General features: G+C 56.1%; 2 protein-coding genes across 3 annotated transcripts; one reads left to right on the top strand and one right to left on the bottom strand.

Annotated features, from left to right (window-relative positions):
• The first annotated feature begins 245 nt into the window (after window positions 1–245).
• TMEM132A (transmembrane protein 132A) lies at window positions 246–12,180 on the top strand. Of its 2 annotated transcripts, none has more exons than XM_031459517.2 (11): window positions 246–587; window positions 3,036–3,250; window positions 3,463–3,681; window positions 4,414–4,745; window positions 6,050–6,199; window positions 7,217–7,412; window positions 7,497–7,640; window positions 8,701–8,903; window positions 9,607–9,883; window positions 10,292–10,483; window positions 10,902–12,180. In XM_031459517.2, exons 1-11 carry the CDS (start codon window positions 488–490, stop codon window positions 11,940–11,942), a joined length of 3,069 nt encoding a protein of 1,022 aa, XP_031315377.1. In that variant the 5' UTR covers window positions 246–487; the 3' UTR covers window positions 11,943–12,180. The 2 variants fall into 2 exon arrangements, with proteins under 2 accessions (XP_031315377.1, XP_031315376.1); XM_031459516.2 differs by having other exon boundaries at window positions 7,214–7,412.
• SLC15A3 (solute carrier family 15 member 3) lies at window positions 12,181–23,936 on the bottom strand. Its single transcript, XM_031459518.2, has 8 exons — window positions 23,358–23,936; window positions 19,882–20,171; window positions 17,827–17,974; window positions 16,358–16,468; window positions 15,479–15,647; window positions 13,856–14,014; window positions 12,885–13,040; window positions 12,181–12,395 (listed from the first exon to the last, which is right to left on the bottom strand). Exons 1-8 carry the CDS (start codon window positions 23,919–23,921, stop codon window positions 12,241–12,243), a joined length of 1,752 nt encoding a protein of 583 aa, XP_031315378.2. The 5' UTR covers window positions 23,922–23,936; the 3' UTR covers window positions 12,181–12,240.
• Window positions 23,937–23,985: the final 49 nt, after the last annotated feature.

The raw sequence follows: 23,985 nt of genomic DNA, 5'->3' as shown, positions 1-23,985 counted from the left end.
CAGCTCGGTGCCCTCTGTCGCTGAATTCTGGTTCTGATTCAAGTGTCAGATCCCTTTATAGGTGAGCCGCTTGTAGGGTGGGGGTGAGGCAGAGGAAGAGGCTTTTTTCTCCTTGGTCGGGAGCTTCCGAGAGGCAGTGAATAGAACACGTCGCCATCCCTCTTGGCAGAGGCGTTCAGTCCCCTGCTGTTCAGTCCCCAGGGAAGCGGCATTCTTCCTGACCTCTAGCACGGGGGCGCTCGGGGGCTCCGGATCCGTAGGGCACTAGGACCCGGTGGGGCGGAGGGCAGCCCGTGTGCCGCGTTCGCTCCCTCCCACCCTCCTGCTCCAGCTCCCGCTCCATTGTCTGGGAACTGCGGCCGCGGGGCGGGCGGACCATCGGGGACCCAGTCGCCTGGGTCGGGCCGGCGCGGAGCTGGCGCGGGAGATGCCCGGCTGACCGCGGCCACCTGAGCCGCCCGCCTAGTCCCCTCCTTCCGTGGGAAGGATGTGCGCCCGGATGGCGGGGCGCGCGGCAGCGGCTCCCCGGGGGCCCTGCGGCCCCTGGCTCTGCCTCCTGGTGGCCCTCGCCCTGGACGTCGTGAGAGGTCAGCGGGAGGGGAGGGCGGGGCGGGGCGAGGGGCAGCTGGGCCCGGGCCGAGGCCGGGCGCGAGGGATGCCCGGGAGCCGGGAACCTGCGAGTTCTCGGATTAAACCCTGAGCGGGGTCGCCCCGCAGCATGCCCTGAGGGTTGGAGAGGTCTCACCCCCACGGGATCGTGCCTCCAGCCACGCGCCTCTGTTGCCTCCCTCACTTGCATAACCAGGCAACTCATTCTCGACCCAGAACTAGCCGGGTCTCCCGGCTCTCACCGCCGTCCCGCCAATCTCGCCGCGAGCTTCCCCTCCAACTGGGACGCTTAACCTGGCTGCCCGCTGACCCGCAAACACCAACTCCCTAATCTGCCGTCCAGAGAGCTGCAGCCCCGTGGCTCCTAGCCTGCTCCTGCCACCATCAACCCAGCTCCCACGGAACGGGAAGCAGCCTCTTTGCCTAGGACCTGCGACATCCACAGCTGCTTTCCCCCTGCCCCACGGAGCTCTCTGACCTTGGAGTCTCCAGGGAATTCCCCATCCGTACCCTCCTGAGTCCTTATGGGGATCACTGGAAGAAGGGGCAGCGCCTCCCCTGTGCCATCCCCCTCCCCATGGGAGTCAGACTGCCCTTGGCATGAGCTGAGGCTGCTAGGTGGATGATTCCACAGAGTGGGGGATAGTGAAGCATTCTCTGCCCCTCCCCTCTGGACAGGAGAGCCGAGCTCTGGCAGATGGGAGTCCGTGGGAGTCAGGCCACAGAGCATCCTGTAATTATTCAGGCAATGGGGTAGGAAGTGGACCAGAAGCCAGGGTCTGCCCCCAGGGAGCCATAGTCACTCACCTGTTACATTTGGGGAGGGGGGGGTGGAGCTTCTCAGCCACATGCTCCTGGGTGGGGAGGGTCTTGAAGGAGGTTGAAACCATCAAGTTCCCCTGCCCAGCAGTGGAGAGAGATCGAACTGGTTCTAGGGCTGCTTTCAGCCACCTGCTCCCCTCCCCAGGGGACCCAGCAGGAGCCCTAATAACCCCTTACACAGGGCGATGAGGAAAGCCTTGTCACATCCATTATGCAGCAGCAATAACCCCTCCTCCAGACAGCGTGCCACCGTTTACAAAGCCCTCCCTCCCCCATCCACTGTGTCACTAAATGCTCATCCTACAGGTGAGGAAGCGGAGGCTCCAGGGTGTTAAATGACTGACCCAAGCTTCATCGAGGGAGAGTTAGGAAGTAAACACAGGTCTCCAGCCTCCCAGAACATCCTCTCCAAGGGTGAGGGATTCTGTTATGAGTAAGACAAGGCTCCTGGCTGATAGACAGCAAGATAACTCATTCAGAGGAGGCAATCAGGGTTGCAAAAGGCAGGGGACTGGTGGGAGGGCAAGCAATCAAGGAGGGTTTCCTTAGGAAGGAGGTGACATTCACTCATGGCCTTAAAGGTGGAGGGAGGCGCCACCTAGCAAAGGAGGGGAGACCCAGTCTAGGGAGCAAGGCCCAAAGCAAGCAGTTGGAAAGCAAGAAGGGTGGAGAGAGGGGTGGAGGGTGGAGGGGTATGGTAGCCTAGTGCTTGCTGCCTGGGCTCTGACTCCCAGCTCCACCACGCTCCTGCTGTGAGACCCCAGGCAAGTCCTTGAACCTCTTAGCTTCATTTCCTACAACCATAAAATGGGATTAATAGTAATAGTAGCTAGTTTTCAGAGCTGTTACAAAACCTGGAAGAGTTCATACAGGTAAAGTGTTTAAAATAGTAGCTTGCATACAGTTAGCTTTCAAAAAATATTAATTATTGTTATTAGACTAATAGTCTGTTGGTACAAACCAAATATGGTCTTAGGGGTCCTTTGCCCTTCTGATTGTTGAATACTCCCCAGGCTCATGTTCCCATGCCCCTCCCTCATCCCAGTCTTGCACTCCAATATGCTGTTGGGATGAAGCGAGTAAGTCTGGGAAACCAGTGCAAGTTGCCATGGTGATGACGTGGAGGGAGGATGGCTGCCCAGCCAAGTCTGGCCAAGGACCTAGGGGCAGAGAAAGGGTCTCTACTTCTACAAAGCTCACCTCGTCACCATCTTTTATCACACAGACCCTGCCTGGGGAGTGCTGAACCCCACAAATGCCTCGGTGTCGAGGCAGGTAGGTAGGGGGCAGGAATGGGGGAGAAGGAGACTTTGAGAGGGTTCTGCAGTTCTGCTGGAGGGAGGAAGGTTTGGGTCTGTGGAAGGCAGAAGAAAGAACAGCTCCAAAGCTGGCAGTCAGTCCTGGATGTAGATTCAAATCCTGGCCCCAGTTACCTCATCTGTGCAATGGGGAGATTCCCCTCCCCCACCACATCCTGGGAGGATGGGACATTTTTAACCCCTTTCTTCCTCCACTGCCCACGACTACCAGCCCTGGGACAAAGCTCAGTTCAGTCCCTGCCTGTTCTGAATCTGTCACCATCTCTACCCCTTCTCCCTCTGCAGTGGCCTGTGACCAGGACCCCTTGGACCCAGTCTACCTGCCAGCAGCCCTGGAGCTCCTGGATGCCCCAGAGCACTTCCGCGTGCAGCAGGTGGGCCACTACCCACCTGCCAACTCCTCTCTGGGCTCCAGATCTGAGACCTTTCTGCTCCTCCAGCCCTGGCCCAGGGCCCAGCCACTTCTCCGGGCCTCCTACCCACCTTTTGCCACCCAGCAGGTAAGGAGGGGTCCCCAGAGTCTCCTGGGCTCTCAGGACTCAGAAATGCAGTCTGCTGGGGTCTCAGGGCCCTTCCCAGCCCTGGCTGTGCTCCCCCTTTTCCAGAGGGGAAAAGGAGGCCCATAAAGTCTCTCCTGCCAGCCTGGGATATGAAGCCTGGAGTCCTGTCTTCCCCAACCACTGCTTTGTTGAGCACCCTCTTCTCCCTCCAGGTGGTCCCTCCTCGGGTCACTGAACCACACCAACGGCCAGTCCCATGGGACGTGCGAGCCGTGTCAGTGGAAGCGGCCGTGACCCCAGCGGAGCCCCACGCCCGCGTCCTCTTCCACCTCAAAGGGCAAGATTGGCCACCAGGACACGGCAGCCTGCCCTGTGCCCGGCTTCACGCCACACACCCGGCAGGCACGGCTCACCGAGCCTGCCGCTTCCAGGTGAGCGGGAGGGCCCACCTGGGCTGGCCCTGTCACCATGCCAGCCACAGGGTGGTCCCGGCATAGGGAAGAGAGGGCTCACCACTCCTGGGAAGTTTGGAGGTCACGGACCACTTGACTCCACTCCTGCTCTGCGAGCTTTCACGGGGTCCTGTGAAAGGGTTATTTAGGGCCCCATAAGGGGTTCAGTCCATTGTGACTTTGGGCAAGTAACTTAATCTCTCTGAAACTCAGTTTCCTCATCAGTAAAATGGGGTAATAATTCTTCCCTTCTATGGAGTTGGAATAAAGAATAATTGAAATGGATGCAAGAATGGCTTTTAGCACAAGGCCAGGCACCAGGGCAGGCCCTCAGTGAGGGTGTATAATATTGTTAGCATTACTTTTATTATTGTAGTTTCCGCTATTTTGGAGTCTTGCCCAGGAGTCCACCGGAGAGAGGTGTTCTGTGGGCTCTGGGATTCTGAGAAGCCTGCGTTGTAGTCAGGGCGGTCCTGGAGCATGTTTAGGGGGAGGCGTTGGGATTGGCTCACTTTGGAATGAGATTATTCCTAAAGAGAAGAGAGGCCAGCGGATGCATTCTGAGACCCAGCCCGTCATGTCACTGGTTGGCTGTGTCACCTGGGATGCATCTCTGGCCCATGCTGGCCTTGCTTTCATGGACCCCTCCAGCTCTGGGGCCTAGGACTCCCCTCCCCCAACACACTGACCATGGCCCTTTTGTGTTTGCAGCCAACCCTGGGCGCCTGCGTGGTGGAGCTGGAGTTCCCCTCACACTGGTTCTCCCAGGGCTCAGCCACGCGGGCCGAGCTGGCCTACACCCTGGAGCCTGCATCCGAGGGCCCTGGGGACTGTGGCCCTGGCGGGGAGGAGGACCCCAGGGAGCAGGCCCTCCCAGTGGGCAGCGTGGAGCTGCACCCAGCAGACCCCCCACAGTACCAAGAGGTGCCCCTGGATGAGGCAGTGACCCTGCGGGTGCCTGACATGCCCGTGCGGCCTGGCCAGCTCTTCAGTGCCACCCTCCTGCTTCGGCACAACTTCACAGCCAGTGTCCTGACCCTGCGGTGAGCAATGGGCCCGGGGTCGGGAGGCGGGGGTCAGAGACAGGAACCTCTGCAGGAAGACCTGGCAGGTGCCTCCTCCTCTTGGACTCCTTACTAGAATCCTTGACGGCTGCAAATCATGGGTCCGCAAACTCCCCTCCAGCCCATGTGCTGTGATTGCCCTGGCAGCTGGCAGGACCCAGCCATTGGGCACAGCCCTTAACTTGCACTCAGAGGTAGGAAGCTCCCCTCCCTCTGGCACTACCCTAAGACTCCTTTGTTCAGTGGGGCTGATGTTGCCTGCCTCACAGGGAGGCACAGCTCCAGGGAGGGGAAACAGGAGAGGGCTTAGAGACTGTAAAGTGCAGTGCCTGGGTATGGTTAATGCTCTGATGCCCCAGGAGAGGTAATTGCCCCAGTCCCATTCATCTGCATCTTCTCCCGATGGACCATGGGTCCTTAGTCTTTGGACAGAGCTGGCTCCTCCCCATAGGAAGGCCCTCCTTTTCCTGCCCATTCTGCAGGGAGTCCCCCTAAAGCAGTCTCCCTCCTCAATCTCACTGACAAAGATTTGCAAAGTATGACTTGTCTGTCCCATAATCAGGTTTGTGTATGTCCCATCCCTCTCTCTCGCAGGTGTCCGTCCCTTCTCTCTGTCTCTCATGCCCTCCTATGCTCTCTTGTACTATTGTTAGATCTTTCCTAGACATTTAAAATACCCCAAGCCCTGTGTCTCCACTCTGGAGCTTCAGAGAGGAGCAAGGCCCAGTCCCCTCCAGTGGTATAGAGCAGGGCTGGATGGGCAGGGACTGGATTATATGCTCTAATGAAACTATGAAGTGCTGCAGGGGCTTGGGTTGAGGGGTGGAGGAAGGGGAAATTCATTCTGCTGCAGGGAAAGCTTTCTAAGGGAGATGGTGTTTGTGTCACTGGAGACTTGACGAATGAGCGGGTGAAGAAAGGCAGGGCAGACCAGGCTGAAAGCACAGCCTGAGCAAAGGCTTAGAGGCAAAAGTGGCATCATGTATGTGTACTCTGGGTACCACTGAAGCTACGACTGCATGGAGAGATGTCACAGCTGAAGAAGAAACTGGACCAGACCCTAGAGGGCCTCTAATGCCAGGCTGAGACTTGACCTTGTGGGCAGTGGGGAGTCAGGTAGAGCTGTTTGGCATGACCTGTGTTGAGATGGGGTCCTTCTGGGTTGGAGGATGGCAAGTAGGTCATTCAGACCAGAGCCCCTTGTCTTCCCCCACCTGCTCCCACTGATCCAGTCCGCACTTCAGCACCCCCTCAACAAACTGGACCTGTGTCCTCTCCCCTAGAATCAAGGTAAAGAAGGGGCTGCATGTGACGGCTGCCCGCCCTGCCCAACCCACACTTTGGGCTGCCAAGCTGGACCGCTTCAAGGGCTCCAAGCATCACACCACCCTCATCACCTGTCACCGTGCCGGGCCCTCGGGGCCAGACTCCAGGTAGGTACTTCCCTCCTCCAAGGGGCAGAGTGGAGAGGGTTGGTCCCAGAGGTCTAGTGGGCAGATTTCTGGTGCCCAAGGGGAGGGGGCTGCCATGCCCATGTAGGCTGACCCAAGAGGGAGCAGCACAAAGCAGACACATCTTTCGTTCATTCACTCAGCTCTTGTTTATCAGTTATCAGCCACATGCCAGGTATGGTGAGTGTGAGTCCCATTCCAGGTGATAGTGACCTGTCCTGGCCATCCAGTCACAGCCCTCACTGCCACTACCCTGCCTCCCACCACCAAACAGGTCCTTCTTTCTGGGTAACTAATATTCCCCCAAAAGCCTAGTTGCAGTTCTCAGCACTTATGAACGCTTCTTATTCATGCCCTGGGTCTTGGCAAGGCCATGGGTTTTGTAGCCCCTGTTTGAATCCTGGTTCTGATACTTTTTGGATAAATAACTTAGGCAAGCCACTTAACCACCCCACCCCCCGCCTCCCTACCACCAGAGCCTCTGTTTCCTTACTTGTCAATGGGGATAATAATGCACCCCTTAAGGTTTGTGAAATAAGATACTGCATAGCAAGCATCCAGGCCAGCTTCTGGCACATAGTAGGTGCTTGATCTAAAGAAACTGCAAGGTTATTATTCAGGGTCAAGTGCCAGTCCTGGGGCTTGGAAGCGAATCTTCCTCCTTGGTAAAAATTGACATCAGGTGCTTTATGTGGAAGGCAGAGAGGTCTGAATGGAGCAGGGTCTAGGAAGGCACGAAAGCCAGCAGGCATCCAAGATGTGGTAATAGGCCAAGAGCCAATAAGAACTTTGGCTCTGGAGCCAGGATGCTTCGGTTTGATCCCAGTCCTGCCACCTTTCACGGTGTGACCTTGGGCAAGTTATATAACCTCTGTGCCTCAGTTTCCTCATCTGTAAAATGGGGATAATCATAGGACATACCACATGAATTCAGGATGTGCTCACAACAGTGGCTGGCCGCCTAGCCCGCTCTCAGATTTTCTCTCTTCTGGCCAGCAGCCCCCTTGAACTGTCCGAGTTCCTGTGGGTGGACTTTTTGGTGGAGAATGGCACTAGTGGGGGCGTGTCAGTCACTCGCCCTGTCACATGGCAGCTGGAGTACCCAGGCCAGGCCCCTGAAGCAGAAAAGGACAAAATGGTGTGGGAGATCCTGGTGTCGGAGCGGGACATAAGAGCCCTCATCCCACTGGCCAAGGTAAGGGGTCCCCACCTCTACCTGGCCTGGCTGGGGGCCAAGTGGGGTGAGGAGCTTGGGGCTGAGTGCCTATTGCACCCCCAGGCCGAGGAGCTGGTGAACACGGCACCATTGACTGGAGTGCCACGGCGGGTCCCCGTGCGCCTTGTCACCGTGGACAGTGGGGGAGCTTTGGTGGAGGTGACAGAGCACATCGGCTGCGAGTCAGCCAACACACAGGTGCTGCAGGTGAGTGGCATGTGCCATCCGTGTGTGACTATGCATTTGTGCATGTGTGATGCACACACAGCTTTCCTTCCCCATTCAGGTCCCCAAGAGAACAGCTGCCTCTTGAGGCCAGTAACCTCACAAGGGGAACCACAGCTTTTATCCCCACCACCTCTCTCCAGAGTCAAGTGGGAGCTGTGTGACCCCAGCAGCCCCCAATTCAATCTGCACTGGCAGATGAACTGATGTGGAAGAGTTAAGAGCATGTACTTTGGGATGGGAAAGTCTTCGTCTGAAACCAGTCTTTGTTATCAGCTAGCATGTGATTGCGAACAAGTATCTTAACCTCTCTGTGCCTCAGTCTCCTACGCTTCAAAATGGGAATATATTTTAGGGACGTTGTCAGAATGAAAAGCACTCTAAGTCAGTATCCAGCAGACAGCAGGAGCTGAAACAGCGGCAGCTACTGCCGTTATCATAATCGGGCAATAAAATCATTATAGAATGCTAAAAAAGAGTGAACTATTATTGAAGCCCTGTAATGACCCATGAGGTAAAAAAAAAAAAAAAAAAAAAAAAAAGAGGGCAGGGCAACTTTCCCTATTTAGAAGGGAAGCCCAGAGCTTGAGTTTCCTAAATCCTGGCTGCCCAAATGGAAGTGTCTTTTGCTACCTGGACCAGCATTTTGCTTCTGGGTACATGGTTCTCTGGTGGATGAGGCTGCCTTGCCCTCAGCCTCTGCCTACTCACTTGTAGCTGGTGGCTCTAGCATCAAAGCCAGAGGCCAGCATGAATGAGGAGCCAAAGGTGTAGATTCAAACCCTCTTCTGCAGAGGGTGTGTGTGTGTTTGGGGGGGGGGTGGATTCTGTTATCTGCAAATAGCCAGTTTCCCCAGCTGAGCCCCAGGTGAACTCAGGGAAGTCCTGGTTCCTCCTCAGGGAGCGGATATTGGCTGCCTGGTGAAATCTTAATCCAAGGACATGCATTATAGTAAAATATAGAGTGAATTTCAGCTGTACCCCTCTGGTCCACACCTGTCTGCCCTGGCTTAGCCCATCCCCTACCTTCTGCTTCCCACAGGTGTCAGAGGCCTGTGATGCTGTGTTTGTGGCTGGCAAGGAGAGCCGGGGCGCTCGAGGGTTGCGGGTGGACTTCTGGTGGCGCCGGCTGCGGGCCTCACTGCGGCTGACCGTGTGGGCCCCGCTGCTGCCCCTGCGCATTGAGCTGACCGACACCACCCTCGAGCAGGTCCGAGGCTGGAGGGTACCTGGCCCAGCGGAAGGGTGAGTAGAGGCCTGAGGAAACTGGCAGGCCTTGGCGAAGTCACTCTGGGATTGAGGGAGGGTGCAGGGGACACAGCCAGAAGCCCGAGCTGGGGTCTTCACCGAGCCTCTGACCGCTATTTGTGACTGCCGAGCTCCCTTCCCCCACCTCCTGCCCTGCCTCATTTCTCTATAGTACGTATCACTTTCTAATATACCACCTGATCGGATTAATCTTGTTTGCGGTCCACCTACCCTGTCCGCACTCCTCCCCTAGGATGTAAGCCCTCGAAGGCAGGGGTTTTGTCTGTTTTGTTCACTGCTGTGTCCTCTGAGCCTAAGATGCTAGCTAGCTCAGTAAACATTGAGGGGATCCTACCAGAGCCCCAGGGTGAGGTGGCCTCAGGCCTCTGTAATCTGACCCTCCAAAGAGTGAGCACTCGTAGATCTATCTCCCCCGTAAGAGGGTCTCCTCACCTCCCCCTTGGCCAGAGTTCCAATAAGGAGCAAGAGGAGGGCAAGAGTGGCTTGATGGATAGGCACAGGCACCAATCAGGAACCGAACTGGGGCGCGGCGTCTGCAGGTGGAAGGGCCTGGCCACAGAGGTGCGGCTGTGGGCGGAGCGTGAAGAACGTGCTCCCATTAGGAGTGTGGGTGGGGCCCCGGCGGGCTGGGGGCGGAGCCCGCACTGACGCCCCGCCCCCGGGCCGCCCCTCACCGCAGGGCGCCGGAGCCCGAGGCTACGGGCGCGGAGGAGGCCGAGCGGCGCGCCCGCGGCTGCCGCCTGCAGTACCAGCGCGCCGGCGTGCGCTTCCTCGTCCCCTTCGCCGCCCACCCGCTGGACAGCGGCCGCCGCCTCACCCACCTGCTCGGCCCTGACTGGCTGCTGGACGTGTCCCACCTCGTAGCGCCCCACGCCCGCGTGCAGGACCCGCGCGTGGCCTCGCTGGAGGGAGGCCGCGTCCTGGTGGGCCGGGAGCCCGGTGTTACCTCCATTGAGGTGAGCAGATGCCCTGAGAAGAGTGTGGGTGCCTCCCAGCATGCTCGTGGGCAGGTGCGAAGAATGTCGGAGGGGCCCGGGCTGTACCTGGGGTGGTATGAGCTCAGTGGGATTAGGGATTGGGTGAGACTTTGGTGGCTCGTGTAATGGGCGAAGTCCTCAAAGTAAGAAGGACTGAGGTTGGGTATGTGAGAGACTCTTGAGAGAGGAAGGAACTGTCCCCTCGGTGTGGCATGGGGGTCCAGGTGTGTATAAGGTGTGTGGTTGGGGTGCAGTGGGTGGGAAGGCAGCCTGTTTGGATGCTGGGAGTACAAACCAGATCCCTTTGTGGGGGTGCTGGGCTCTCAGAGCAGAGAAGCTGTCTGTGTATGAGGCCCCCCTCAACTTCCAGCTCCCTCTCACCCTCAGGTGCGTTCCCCGCTGTCTGACTCCATCCTGGGGGAGCAGGCGCTGGCCGTGACGGACGACAAGGTCTCAGTGCTGGAGCTGCGGGTGCAGCCGGTGATGGGCATCTCACTGGCCCTGAGCCGGGGCACTGCCCACCCCGGGGAGGTCACAGCCACGTGCTGGGCACAGTCAGCCCTTCCCGCCCCAAAGCAGGTGACAGCTGTGGGTTAGGGGGAGGAGGTCAACATCTCCAGCTGGGGACTGATAACAGAGGGATGGGAGGTACCTCCACCCTTCACCTTAGGGTTTTCAGAATGAGGACGGACTCCCTGTAAGTAAGGTAGTGAGCTCTCTGCAGCTGGAGAGGATCAAGCAGTGGCTGGCTGAAATGTGGCAGTGGGAGGTTGATTAGATGGCTCTAACTGAGGCCCCTCCCGATGACTCAGACCCCAGGGCTGAGTGGCAGACAGGTGATTGACACACGTCCCCTCTCTCCCTGTGTTTTGTCCCTCTGCCTGTGTCTGTTTTCTCTCTGGTCTCTCCTCCGTGTGGCCTGTCTCTGTGGGAGTGGTCTCTGTGTGCATGCGTGCGTGCCCTCGCGTGTCTCTGCCTGTGTCCGTGTGCCCCACAGGAGGTGGCCCTTTCCCTGTGGCTGTCCTTCTCTGACCATACCCTGGCCCCTGCTGAGCTCTACGACCACCATGACCTGGGACTGTCCGTCTCGGCCGAGGAACCCGGTGCTGTCCTGCCAGCCGAGGAGCGGGGTGCCCAACTCGGGGTGGTGGTGAGTGGGGCAGGTGCTGAGGGGCTGCCCCTGCATGTGGCTCTGCACCCGCCTGAGCCCTGCCGCCGGGGCCGCCACCGTGTGCCCCTGGCCTCTGGCACCGCGTGGCTAGGGCTGCCCCCTGCTCCCACCCCTGCCCCTGCCCTCCCATCCAGCCCTGCTCGGAGCTCACCAGCCCCGGAGGCCAGTGTGGGTGGAGAACGGCAGGCAGCAGGCAGCTTGGGGGGCAGCAGAGATGTGAGGGGCAAGTTTGAGCAGGCAGAGGAGGAGGCCAGAAAGGAGGAGGCAGACGCTAGGGAGGAGGAGGAGGAACAGGAGGAGATGGTTCCTGCCCCACAGCGGGTCACCGACCTAGAGCTGGGCATGTACGCCCTGCTGGGCATCTTCTGTCTGGCCATCCTCATCTTCCTGGTCAATGGTGTGGTCTTCGTGCTGCGCTACCAGCGCAAAGAGCCTCCTGACAGTGCCACCGACCCTGCCTCCCCCCAGCCCCACAACTGGGTCTGGCTGGGCACTGACCAGGAGGAACTGAGCCGCCAGCTGGACCGGCAGTCCCCTGGCCTGCCCAAAGGGGAGGGAAGCTGCCCCTGCGAGAGTGGGGGAGGAGGGGAGGCCCCCACCCCAGCCCAGGCACCTGCTGGGGGCACCACCAGCTCTTTGAGCACCTTGGCCAGGAAGGAAGCTGGGGGGCGGCGGAAGCGCGTAGAGTTTGTGACGTTCGCACCAGCACCCCCAGTCCAGCTGCCTGAGGAGCCCGTGGGGGCCCCTGCTGTGCAGTCCATCCTGGTGGCGGGCGAGGAGGACATCCGCTGGGTGTGTGAGGACATGGGGCTGAAAGACCCCGAGGAGCTGCGCAGCTACATGGAGAGGATCCGGGGCAGCTCCTGACCCTCCCGGCCTCGCCTGGCCCGGCGCTGTCAGCTTCCAGCCCGGTAGCCTCCTGCTCCTCCTCCAGTGCTTGTTAATCTGAGTCCTTTGCCTGGCTCCTCGCAGGGAGTCCCCCCAGGCCCCCTCCACCCAGCCCTTTGTCATGGACCGCAGTTGTGAGGAAGGGCTCATGGCCCTTACTTATGAGACCCATTTCATCCTGATGTTGGGTACGGAATAAACTGAAAAGGAAACCCTAGCGGACTGCTGCAGTCTATGTTGGGGGGAGAGAAGTGAGGGACTAGGGTCGGGGGTGTGTTCAGCCACTGTCCCTCTTGGGACAGCTTTGGGAGGCTCGGCTCTGGGCCGCCCTCTCATAGCGACCAGTGATCCCAATAAACAGGATGGTCGTGGCAGCCTGAATGCCAGCCAGCAGGAAGAAGTAGAGGTCCATTCGGCATTTGTTGATGTTCCCTGGGGAAAGGAGGGGTTGGCATTTGGGTCAGGGCAGGGCTCCCCTGGGGATGGCAGCTGAAGCCAGAGTGGGCAGTGGAGGGGATCTGAAAACACTGGGCAGATGGCCCTCTGGCATCTGGCTGCTCTGGGTGTCCCCTGTGGCGTCTACAATGCCCTGTTAGCTGGTTCTTCTTTGAGGGGCTTAAAACATTAAGGACCACAGAGAAAGGTGACCCTTCAACCAGAATGGCAGAGTTCCAGAAGCAGGCAGGCCCCTTGGAGGTCTGCTGCATTCAGTGATCCCTTTTTGATGGTCAGGGTAATCGAGGCCCAGGAGGGGAGGCCACGCTGTGGGCAGTGGGCCAAGTTTGGGCTCAAACTCTGTTCTCCTGAGTCTAGTGTGCCACTTCCTTCTGCCTAGGGTCAAGCACACAGCAGTTGCCACCACCTTTCCTTTCCCAGCCTCCCTCCACCTATGTCCCATTCCCAGGAGGCCCCCACACTCACCAGAGTCCTGGGGGCAGTGCAGCCAGCCTCCCGGCAGTGACAGCAGTGCCACCAGGCTGGAGCCCAACAGCGAGCCCACTCCCGACAGGCAGAAGAAGATGCCCATGATGGCACCCTGCATGGAGCGTGGGGCCTCTGAGTACGCAAACTCCAAGCCTGCAGAGGGAGGGAGGAAAACCCAAGGGGCCAGTGGAGGAGCAGAAAGCGGGCTCAGGCCCCACAACGCTCACCCCACCCCCACCAAGCCTCCACCCTGGCCTCCCTGAATGACTGCTGTGATGACGACACCCAAGCACCAATAACCCTCTGCCCTGCTCATCCCCTCATCTGAACACCTCCACCTGGATGCTCCACATTGCTCTGTCTCCCCTGTTCTCCTTTCTCCCCGGTCTCCCATTTCAGTGATGGCACCACTGAGCCAGCCCTGTCTTCACTGTAACCCCCACTCTCTCTGCCTTCCTTCAACATCATCACCATATCATTGTGATTCAACCTCGGAAATCTGCTCCCAACGTCTTTCCCCGGCTCTGTTCCCTCTACCCTGGGCCAAATGAACAAAGGGAGGACAGAGGGGACCCCGACTACCTAGGGGCCTTGGAGAGAGCCTCATGGAGGAGACAGCATTTAGACTGGGAATTGAAGGGGAAGTGGGAGTTCACTTCTGATCAGAGGCAGGGGGAACACCAAGGTCAAAGACACAGAGGGTGGGAAACACAGCAGCAGGGGGGCTGTGTGAGAAGTTGGTATGGGAAGTGTCTCATTCACCTCCAGAGCCCCCATGTCTGTCACGGTGCCTGGCACAAACCAGATGCTGACAAGTCCCAACTGGGTGAATGCAGCCCTGCTCAGAAAACCCTGCCTTTCTCCATTCAGACAAGCTCCAGAGGCTGTGCCCGTGAGACCTCTGACATTAAGGCACCACCAGGCAGAGCCCATCACTGGTATGAGAGCTGGGGAGGGGTCCAAGGTACCTGGGATGCTGGCAAAGATCTCACTGATCCCGATGAGCAGGTACTGAGGGATCTGCCACCAGATGGACAGTGGTGCTGCATAGTATATGTTCTGCCCGATCTGCTGGGACACCGTCTGGTTGTGACTGATGTATTCTAAACGCTCCATCTCCAGGACTCCTGGTGAGGGAGAGAGGGAGACTACAGCCAGGCCCACTCTAGGCAGCTTTGCCCATGACAGAGCTTGACATGTAGTGGATATTCACTAAGTAGCCAGTGATTGACTAGGCAGCAGGTAAAGAAAAGAACAGTGGCCCTCCAACCCTTCCCTTTTTGCCTTGGCTGCTAGGAAGCTCAGAACTAGGTTTTGCACTCTATAACAATAACAACTCTCATTAATTGAGAACCTGTTATGAGCTAGGTATTTAATATGCATTCTTGCAAATGCAAAAGAGAAATCTGGATTAAACAACCAGCCCAGAGTCACACAGCTGATAAGTAGTTGGGGCTGGATTTGCACCCCAGTGTGTCTGGTTTCAAAGCTGGCCCAGTTTCCATGATATCACATGACTCCTCTACTGCAGCATCAAGTAGTACAGGAGGCTTTCTAACCTGACTTTCAAGTTTATTTTCTCTCTTTCCCCTTCATTGCTTAGGAGACAGCTGTGCGCTAGTGGAATGAACACTGAATATGGAATTAGGTGATTTGGGTTCCAATCCTGAGCCTGCCACTGGCTAGCTGTGTGACCTTGGGCCAATCACTTAGCCTCTTTGAGACTCAGTTCGCTTATGCAACAGGAGGGAATAAAAATCCCAGGACCATCGTGAGAATGAAATAGGGTGAAACGCACTAAAGCACGTAGCTGAAAAAGAATCTAGTTTGCTTTTTCATCCTTGTAACACAGTACTGTTTATTGACCTTCATTTCCTCTGGCTCCTCCCTGTGATCCAGGCACAGTGCTGGATGCTTTACCGGATTCATCTCATTTAATCCTCACAACAATCTTGCTAGACCACATTCCACGAGGACTGAGCCCGGGCCCTGCACAGGGTCTGAATGAATTTCTCTCCCCATGTTAAAGCTCAGAGACTCGAAGTAACTTCAGGATCATTAAGTCATGTAGTGAAAAGGGCCGAGGTTTGTGCAGTAGCATCATACAAAGCCTCTTTACCAGACCCCTTTCTTGTAAGTGGATTCAAATCCTTTTCAAATGTTAGAAGGAAGAGAATAAATAATATGTACTCTTCTGAAAAAAGCCCCCAAACCAGTAAGTGGCTGTGTGTCTTTGGAAAACAAATTCGACACATTACTGAGCACCTATGTGCGTTATTCGTAGCAGTGAATAGCCAAAAAGAAACAAACAGCCTGCCTTCATGGAGCTTACATCCCACTGGGGAGAATCTTTTCCTCTCTTGGCCTGAGTTTTCTCATCTGTCAAAATGAGGTGGGGGCTGGCTGGACTCAAGGAGGAGGGTCTCCTTCAGCTCACACATTCCCAGAAGCCAAGACTGGCACCCATGGGTGGAGGGTGTACTTGCCCCAGGCCCATGGCTTCAGCATCAGCCTGGAGTGGAGCCAGCCTTCCCCTGGCCATAGACAAAGGCCAGCCCCCTCCCCAAGGCCCTCCACTCCGGCCCACACACCTGCCACAATGACGGAGGTGAAACCAAAGAACATCCCCAGTGCCATCTTCTGCAGAGCCGAGGGAAGCAGCTTGCACCGTAGCAGTAAAGGGTCGAGCAGGTGGTCCTTTACTGGCACCAGAATCAGCAAGACCACGACGTTGGCCAGGAGGAGCCAGGCTTCTGGGATCTGGGCAAGAAGGGACCAAGAGAGGCAGGCTGGCAGAGCAGAAGGTGCTCTGGGCTGGAGACCTGGACTCCATCCAGACTGTCCCTGGGTGACCCAGCATCAGTCCTTTCTCCTCTCCGGAATGCAAACTCTTAAGCCATGTAACTAGGGGCCAGATTGGATCGGGGTGGCAAATAAGTTTCCTCTAACATCTATCAATTGGTAGTGGCTGCCTGGAACATTCCAGGGCTCAGCATGAAAAAATGTCATGATTGATTAGTGATGTCTGCCATGGGCAAGGAAGGGAGGTCTAGTAGCAAGTATGTCATTTATCTGCCAGCTCTGAAGATCTTTGATTTTAAGAGTCTCTGAAATGCCAGGGATCTGGTCAGGAAAGTCTTGGTGAAAGGTATCAGTCTGGGCATCCAGGTATCCCAGAGAGGGAGGGAGCCAGGTCGAGTTGAGGAACACCCTGCATGTGCCTGATCTGAGGGTGGGGTGCAAGCTGGGCAGTGGGACCCACTTCAGAGCAGCAGCGGGTGGGAGCAAAGCTAGCCTGAATTCTTTCAAGGAGTTGAGCTTTGTGGCAGGATGTCTGGGCCTCCAGGTGCTTTTCCTGTATCCTGAGGATGCCCTGCGGCTGGGGGTGGTGGTGAGGGTGGCAGCTTCATTTCCTCCTTTTCTCAGAGGAAGCCCCCAGCCTGTGGATTGAACACGCACATTTCTCTCACCTTGTAGCTGCTGCCCTGGGCTCTCAGAGCCACAGAGCTGTTGGCAGGGTAGTTTGGGAAGATGTTCGGGATGTGGAGGTGAAGACCTTGCAGGACATAGGTGGACTGCATCTGCCGAGAGAGAGACAGAGGCGAGGCTGGAACAGATCTGGCCCCTCGCCTCCACCCCAGGAGGCTCCCAGCGCCCAGTCAGGCATTTCCAGCAGTAGCACAGGGCAGCTGGGCAGCTGTCCCCTCTCCCAGCCTCCTCCCTCCGCAGGAGTTTCCTCCACTCTGCTCCCAGGCCTGAGGACTGTGCGGGCAACTTTACTCCAGAGCCCAGCACAGCTGCTCTGGCTCATATTCGTGTCTCTAGGGCCTGGCACGGAGTAGGCGTGGATAAATGTTTGTTGACAAGGGGAAGATAATGACATGGCTGTCCCTGCGGAGAGCTCTCATCTGACACTGAGGCCAAGCTGAGTCCCACAGGTTGACATCTGGGAACTGTATAGGCACTGACCCACCAGAATGGCCCTGAAGGGCTGGGGGCAGGGGAGGGCACTTGGGCTACTAGGGGCAGCAGCTGTTTGCCAACTGGTATGAAAGGATGTCGTTATTCTGACAACTGGTATGACTGGGGATCAGCCATAAATACACATTCTGCCCCCTATGTCCCTGTCCCATCATGGATACCTTCTGCTTCTGTGCCACCCCCACTCCCCTCTCCCAGTAGCTGGCTGGCCTTGCATAACCCCCATCTCCTGCAGCTTGAAACCAGGTCCCTATGATGGGGGTGCGGGAGGCAGTGACCTTGTGGTCTAGGGATTAGAGGCTGGGGTTAGGCTGCTGCCCACCCCACACACGCACACCCACACACATACACCCCAATAACCTTCCCCTTGGGGAGCGGGGGGAAGCAGTGGTTCTCAAACCAGGCTGCCTGTCAGCATCATCTGAGAGGTTTATTACACTACAGACTCCCCCCAGCAAGTCCCTTTCAGTCATCTCGGGTGGGACTTGGGAATCTGTATTTTTTAAAATCTCTGCAGGTGACTCTGAGGCACAGCCAGGGTGGGGAACCGCTTTTGTAAAGCTCAATGCACCGAGCTTGCCCCTAAATTGCTGGAGGCCCTCGGGCAACTGACACACCTTCTCTGAGCCTCTGTTGCCAAGTTGGAGAATCTGAATGTTGCAGAGCTGTTCGAGCCTCTCGTCTAACATGAGGAAACCGAGGCCCAGAGAGATGGGGTGATGTATCCAAGTCACTGGGCCTCAGCCTGGTCTCCAGAGTTCCCTGTGCTATACCACCTGGGCGGTTAATTACTGGGATGGCTTTGCCCCAGGCCCCACTCCAGCTGCTATGTAGCAGCTGTTCACTTGGTGAACCCCTCCCCACTTGTCATATGCCCTGGGCTTCTACGATGGGAGATGAGACCAGTGAGGGGACTGGAGAAACAGTCCCCCCAGAGTGAAAGGGCAGGGGTGGTCACCTGGAAGTACACCATCCAGTAGGGCACCAAGGTCACCATGACAGGCAAGATCTTCACCAGCACCTGGAAGTTGGCGATGTCCTCTTGGGGGGAAGGGCCAGGCTGCTGAGACCTCTGGTCAGGCAGCAGATGGGCGCCTGGAGAGTCTCTGTGGGGCCGTAGAGGCAGCAGATAAAACAGCAGCTGTCATCACTGCCACCACGGCCACCTTTCCACCTCCACCATTATCCCCTACTTCAATCCCACTCCCCTGTCACCAGTTATCAGAGCCGTCACCTCCCCAATCACCGCCCTCACCTCCTCCACTCCACCATTACATCGCCTTCGTCATCATCACTATCATCACCAATGCCAGCATCCCCACCACCATCACTTAGTAAGGTGATCCCCGTCACCAAAGCCATCCGCTGCATGGAGTTTTCACTACCATCACCATCAGTTTTTCAGTGCTGGCACTGCCACTGTCAATACTATCCCTATCATCTCTGTAGCAAAGGCATCGATCAAGACCCATTCCATCCTAGAGCTGTGGCCCCTTAGGTCCTGGGGGGAAGTAAGACCAGAGACTGTGGCCAGCAGAGTCTTGGGGGATTTTTTGGCTTGGAGTGCCAGTTTGCCATGGGAACCCGGGAAGCCCCCATCCATGCCTGATTCAGAGAGAGAAGCTGTCCCAATTTGAGATACCCAAATTCCCCCAGTGCTGGCTCCAAGTTCATCCTCCTCAGGAGGCAGCATGGTAGCCCTCTCCCTACAGAACAAGAAATGGAGAGGGAGGGATGGAGGCAACATAATTAGGAGACAGGAAAGATCAACCTTTATCCTTTATCCTTTACCCTTTGTCCTTTGTCCTTTGTCCTTTGTCCTAAGAGGCTTCTAATCCCTTCTTGCCCAAGAGCCTTGCCTCATCTTTTGAGATTCCAAAAAGGACGATACCGGTGTGGTTTTTTTTCCAAAGATGGCCAGCATCAGCTTCTCCCCTCCCAGTATGTGACGCCACTCCTCTGCTAACAGGTGGGGTTTATTTGCCCTGCCCTTGAATCTGGGCTGGCCTGTGGCTGTGCTGACCAAGAGAGTGAGGAAGAAGTGATGCTCTGGCACTACCAAACCTCCAAAGGGCCTTAAGGGACCAACAGCCTCCACTTTCTGCCCTTTGGAACATTCCCTCTTGGAATGCTCCCTCCCTTCACAGCCCGGACACCCTGCTGTAAGGAGCTCCAGCCACCTGGGGGTGAGCCAACTTCGACTGCCACCCAGATAAGTGAGCCGAACAGGGTGCTCTAGCCTTTTCAAGTCCCCAAATGATTGCAGCCCCTCTGTAACATCACAAGAAGCAGAACTGCTCAGCTGAGCCCCTCACCTACAGAATCGTGAGAGATCATTAAAAAAAAAAAAAGTGGTTGCTTAGACCACTAAATTCTGGGGTGGTTTGCTAGGCAGCAATGGGCCATTAAAACAAAACCCTACAGAAATACACCAGGTTAGATCTAGATCCCACTGACAGGAACTGTAACTGGGCCCAAGGTCTGGGGGCAGGTTTGCTTAGCGTAAGTAGTCAATTAACTTAGGGAAGAGAGGGGCAAAAGGAAGTCATTACGCACATGCAAGGGCATTCAGAACCTTCCTCCCTTCGATGCCAGCTAATGGGAAAGGGAGCTAGTCTGGCTGACTTCTTAGACTTTCTTATACTTAATATGGAGATAGTGTAGAATTCTATCCCAGCAAGCTCCACTGGTGCCATCATTTCCATAATCCAGCTGCCTCACCATTACCAGCATCTGTCATCACCGGAGCTAACAACACCATCATCCCTATCTTCATCACCGCCATCACTATCAAGACCATTAACGTCCTCATACTTTCCACAGTTAGTCCACTGCCACCTTGACCTCCGTCCCCATCCTCAGTCACAGCAGGCAGTGCTGGCCCAGTGGAGAGCTGGTCATCATACAGGGCCACCACCGGACCTGATCCAGAATGTCTTTAAACTGGACTGTACCTCCCCAGGAGAAGCTTCTCCAGGCTCAGTGGCCCCTTCACCCCGACCCCCCTCCTTACCTAGCAGAGTGTCGGTGCCACAGCCGGGGACAGCAGTTTTGGAGAGCAAGTTTAAGCATGGAAGACACTTGGCTGCCTGTGGGGGGCTTGGTAACAAAGCTTGGGGTGGCAAAGAGGAAGATGAAGAAGGCCAGGCCCACACAGCCCACAGGGATGCAGTAGCCCACCAGGAAGCTGATGTTCTGTTGGATAAAAGCCACCACCAGCAGCGACAGCACCGCACCCAGGTTGATGCTCCAATAAAACCAGTTGAAGAAGCGCTGGTTGGCATGGCGACCGAGATCCATCACCTGGCAGGCAGGGGTAAGAGTGAGGGCCAAGGAGGTGCGGGAACACCCTGCCACGATGTGCTCTCCGTACCTGCACCCTCTCTCCCACAGAGACACTTCTTGGGTCAGCGTGTGGGCATCCTAGCACTTTCTTAATCCCTGATCACTAAATAAATCCCTGATCACTTAATAAATATTTGTTGAATGAATGAATAGATCCTTCTTTCAGAAGTCACTTGTAAATGATCAGGACATTTTGACACAGCTGTTTCTTCATGCCTTTGACACACATTGCTTTGTTATTGTCACTAAGTAGCACACACAACAGATGTCTCTGATGCCATTTTGTTCATTTCTAGTTGATTTATCCCTTTGTCTTTGAGCAACCTACAGCATGTGTCACCTTCATAAGCAGAAAAAAAGCCAGGAAAGAGCTCAGGTCTGTTGCACATTATTAAATATGATTTGTGCATGTTACTGAAAAAACAGGTAGAAGTGCAATTGAGAGTTTCCTCTGCAATTTGGAGATACAGAGCTTTCTATTGTGCCCCACCCCAACTTGCCTCCCAGTCAAACAAATTTGGCGTAATCAGGGAAAGCAGAAGTAGTCCCGGACACAGCCGGGGTCTGGCCTGATGAAAATTAAAAAAATTCAGCGCCCCCCCCCCCAGCAAGGGCAGAAGGGCTGAAAATCTTTACCCAGGATTTGGATCGATCTGCAACAGCCAGGCCCCAGGCCCCCTTTCCGGTCTGCTGACTTGGGTCAGCTGCACTGACTGCCCCACCTCTCCCACACCCTGATCCCAGATTCTGAATCAGCAAGTCTGGGCAGGGCCTGGGCATCTGCACTTTTAAAAAGCAGTGAGGTCTGGAGGTCACTTCTCTGGACAAATGACTCTGTACCCACCACCCTTTCAATAACTCCCCAAACCTCAGACCCCATTGCTTTCCTTCCACCCAGAGATACACGTACCCATTAGCTAAGAAGATTTTGTCAAGCTTCATTGACTGCACCGGGGAAAAGGTTAGTAGATATTTTGTTCCTTTTCCAAATGTAAACTTATAGTCCCTACAGATGTGTTTAAAACTGCATCCTCTTGGAGATTCTGAGGGGTCCTCTTGGCAACAGGGAGGGAGGGGCCTGAACACTCACTGAGAATCCTTGCTGTCGACTTTCAAGCAGAAAATTGAATAAGTCCCATTATGAGCAGCCACTCCATTTATTAATTGGATGTAAATGAATATGACAATTGCAACTCTAAGGGGAAGACCAGACAGCCCGTTCAGGATATAAATGAGTTCTCGCCAAATGAGCGGCCACGTTGTTGAGAGTGATGGATGGCCCTTTCTGAAATCAGCAAGTGTGTTGAACACCCAGCTCCTGGGTGTAGCTGTCTGCCAGATGGTGCCAACCCCTCCCACCCATGCTCATCGTCCGACTGCCGTCCGGAATTCCACCGCAGCCCCCTCAGTGCTCTGGTGTGCCCACTCCTTACCCCCATCCACCCTCTACACTGTAGCCAGAGCTATTTTTTTAACAGCATCTTCATCCAGTGATGTCCATCCCTGCCTCAAGGCATTTTAGTGTTTCTGTACTGTCCCAGGGATCAGGCCCAAACCCCTAAGGCAGCCTTCCAGCCTGGCCTCACCCTGCTTCGCCTGAAATCCATGCTCAGTAAACAGCAGGGTGCAGGGAAGCTGTTATCAGTGTGATGCCACCAGAGGTCGGCCCAGTGGTCCTCTGAGAGGCCAATTCTGCCACCAAGAGGAGGGAGAGACAGGAGGCAGTAGATGGCTGAGGCCCTCTGGAGGTCAGTGAGGTCAAGGGCACAGGTTAAGAGCACCTGGGGGTGTGGTGGGATATCAATGAAAGAGCAGAATTAAGGGAAGATGAGAGATTCACACTGGCAGATGTTAGGGATCTCTTGGTCTGAAGGAAAATCAATGTTGGCTGAGAAATAAACAGGGCTGTCCTGGGGGCACCAAGCTCCCCATCGTCAAAGGGATCCAAACAGGCCAGGTGAGCAACTCCTTGGCAAGGATACTAGAGACTGTTGGATACTGGATGCAAAGATTCCCTGAAAAATGTCCCCTTTATACTTGTAATACTTACGATTAAGGAACATTTGAAAACAGAGACAATTAGGAAAACAGTACTAGTCCAGGGACCTGAATACTCTACCGTTAGAATTTTTTCCACCTTCCCCCCTGCAACTCTGTACCCATCACCCTTTCAATAACTCCCCAAACCTCAGACCCCATTGCTTTCCTTCCACCCAGAGATACACGTACCCATTAGCTAAGAAGATTTTGTCAAGCTTCATTGACTGCACTGGGGAAAAGGTAAATAGGTATCTTGTTCCTTTTCCAAGTGTAAACTTACAGTCCCTACAGATGTGTTTAAAACTGCATCCTCTTGGAGATGAACCTGGTCTTTTCACGCGGCTGTGATCATGTTCTGTGTGCAATTCTGCATTGCTTTTGCTCATTAACATCATATGTGGTTTTTTAAAAATCATGTTACATATTATTTAAATTCCTGTCTAATATCCCACTGAGTCGAGCTATCAAAACAGAGCCATGTTGTTAGGTGTTTACTCATTCATGTAGCAAATATCTATCTATTGAATTTCTCCTCTGTGCCATGCTCTGGCCACACGGTACAGAGAGAGGCTCAGAAGTGAAGCTACTGGCCCAGTCTGGCTGGTGAGTGGCAGAGCTGGGATCTGAACAACCTCTGGCCCAGCTGGCAGGAAGAGGCTTGCTCCCACCCTAGCCCCCAGATCCCCAAAGCTCATAAAGATGAGGCTCCGGCTGGGGCCGGAAGTCCAGCTTCATTTACGCTGCTCTTTGACCCGCTCTCTATGAGACCTTGGACTGGTTGATTAATGTCCTGAAACCTCAGTGTCCTCATCTGTAAAATGGACATAATAACACTACCTACCTCCTAAGTAGTTAAGAGGATGAAATGAGTTGAAACACTGAAAGTGGCACGTACAGAAGGCTAACTATGGTTATGACCACTGGTGCCATCCTTATTGTTGGAGTTAGCACCCCCTCTTCATTGAAATAAGGAAACTGGATTCGGGAGAGGGGAAGTGGTTGTCCGAGGTCACGCTGACAGCCGGAACCTCCTGACTCCCAGGCCATCCCCTTCCTTCCTCACGCCCTGGGCCTTCCGAAGGGGCGGGCCCTCCTGCCACTCACCTGGTCGGCTCCGAAAGAGGTGAGGTTGCTCCGGACGGAGCTGGCGGCCAGACCGAGCAGCAGCAGCGCGGCGTAGAGGGTGGGCGCGCAGTAGGGGCTGGGCGAGGTGTGCAGGCAGTCCGGCGGGTGGCAGGAGGGCTCCAGCGGCAAGGCGGGCCTCTCGCCGCAGAAGGAGCGGCGGCCGTCAGGGAAGGCGGTGGCGGCCAGCAGGCCGGTGGCGGCCAGGTAGAGCAGCAGGCTGAGCGCGATGGCTTGGTAGCGGCCCAGGTACACGTCGGCCAGCCAGCCGCCCACGGGCGCCAGCAGGTAGGACGCGCCCAGGAAGACGAGAGCGGCGCGGGACGCCTGCTCGCCGGCCCACTGCAGGTCGGCGCTGTTGAGGTAGAGCACGAGGTTGCCCGCGACGCCGAAGAAGGCAGCGCGCTCCAGCGTCTCCACCAGCAGCACCGCGGCCGCCGCCGCCCGCCACCACCGACGGGGCCTCCGCGGCCCGCGCGCCAGCAGCGGCCGGCGCTCCCTGGGCGCGGGCTCGCGGGGCTCCCCCGGGACGCGCGGCCCGGGCATCCTGGGCCTCCGCTGCGCTTCTCTGACCCCGACTCCCGAGCCCTCCGCACCCCCCTCCACCACC

This window comes from Camelus dromedarius, chromosome 12 (assembly GCF_036321535.1).
Source record: "Camelus dromedarius isolate mCamDro1 chromosome 12, mCamDro1.pat, whole genome shotgun sequence".
Classification (NCBI taxonomy): Eukaryota; Metazoa; Chordata; class Mammalia; order Artiodactyla; family Camelidae; genus Camelus; species Camelus dromedarius.
Note: the sequence above shows the minus strand (reverse complement) of the source record. Positions and strands in the feature narration are given on the sequence as shown.

What these genes read in the sequence shown, in the direction of transcription:
- TMEM132A (XM_031459516.2), top strand. Translation starts at nt 488, where the DNA reads ATGTGCGCCCGGATGGCGGGGCGCGCGGCAGCGGCTCCCCGGGGGCCC. An exon ending in GTACCTGGCCCAGCGGAAGG is followed by an intron (nt 8,904 to 9,606) that starts GTGAGTAGAGGC and finishes CCCTCACCGCAG; the next exon opens with GGCGCCGGAGCCCGAGGCTA. An exon ending in CCGGTGTTACCTCCATTGAG is followed by an intron (nt 9,884 to 10,291) that starts GTGAGCAGATGC and finishes TCTCACCCTCAG; the next exon opens with GTGCGTTCCCCGCTGTCTGA.
- SLC15A3 (XM_031459518.2), bottom strand. Translation starts at nt 23,921, where the DNA reads ATGCCCGGGCCGCGCGTCCCGGGGGAGCCCCGCGAGCCCGCGCCCAGG. An exon ending in CCCAGGGCAGCAGCTACAAG is followed by an intron (nt 15,648 to 16,357) that starts GTGAGAGAAATG and finishes CTTCTTGCCCAG; the next exon opens with ATCCCAGAAGCCTGGCTCCT. An exon ending in GATCTTTGCCAGCATCCCAG is followed by an intron (nt 13,041 to 13,855) that starts GTACCTTGGACC and finishes CTCCCTCTGCAG; the next exon opens with GCTTGGAGTTTGCGTACTCA.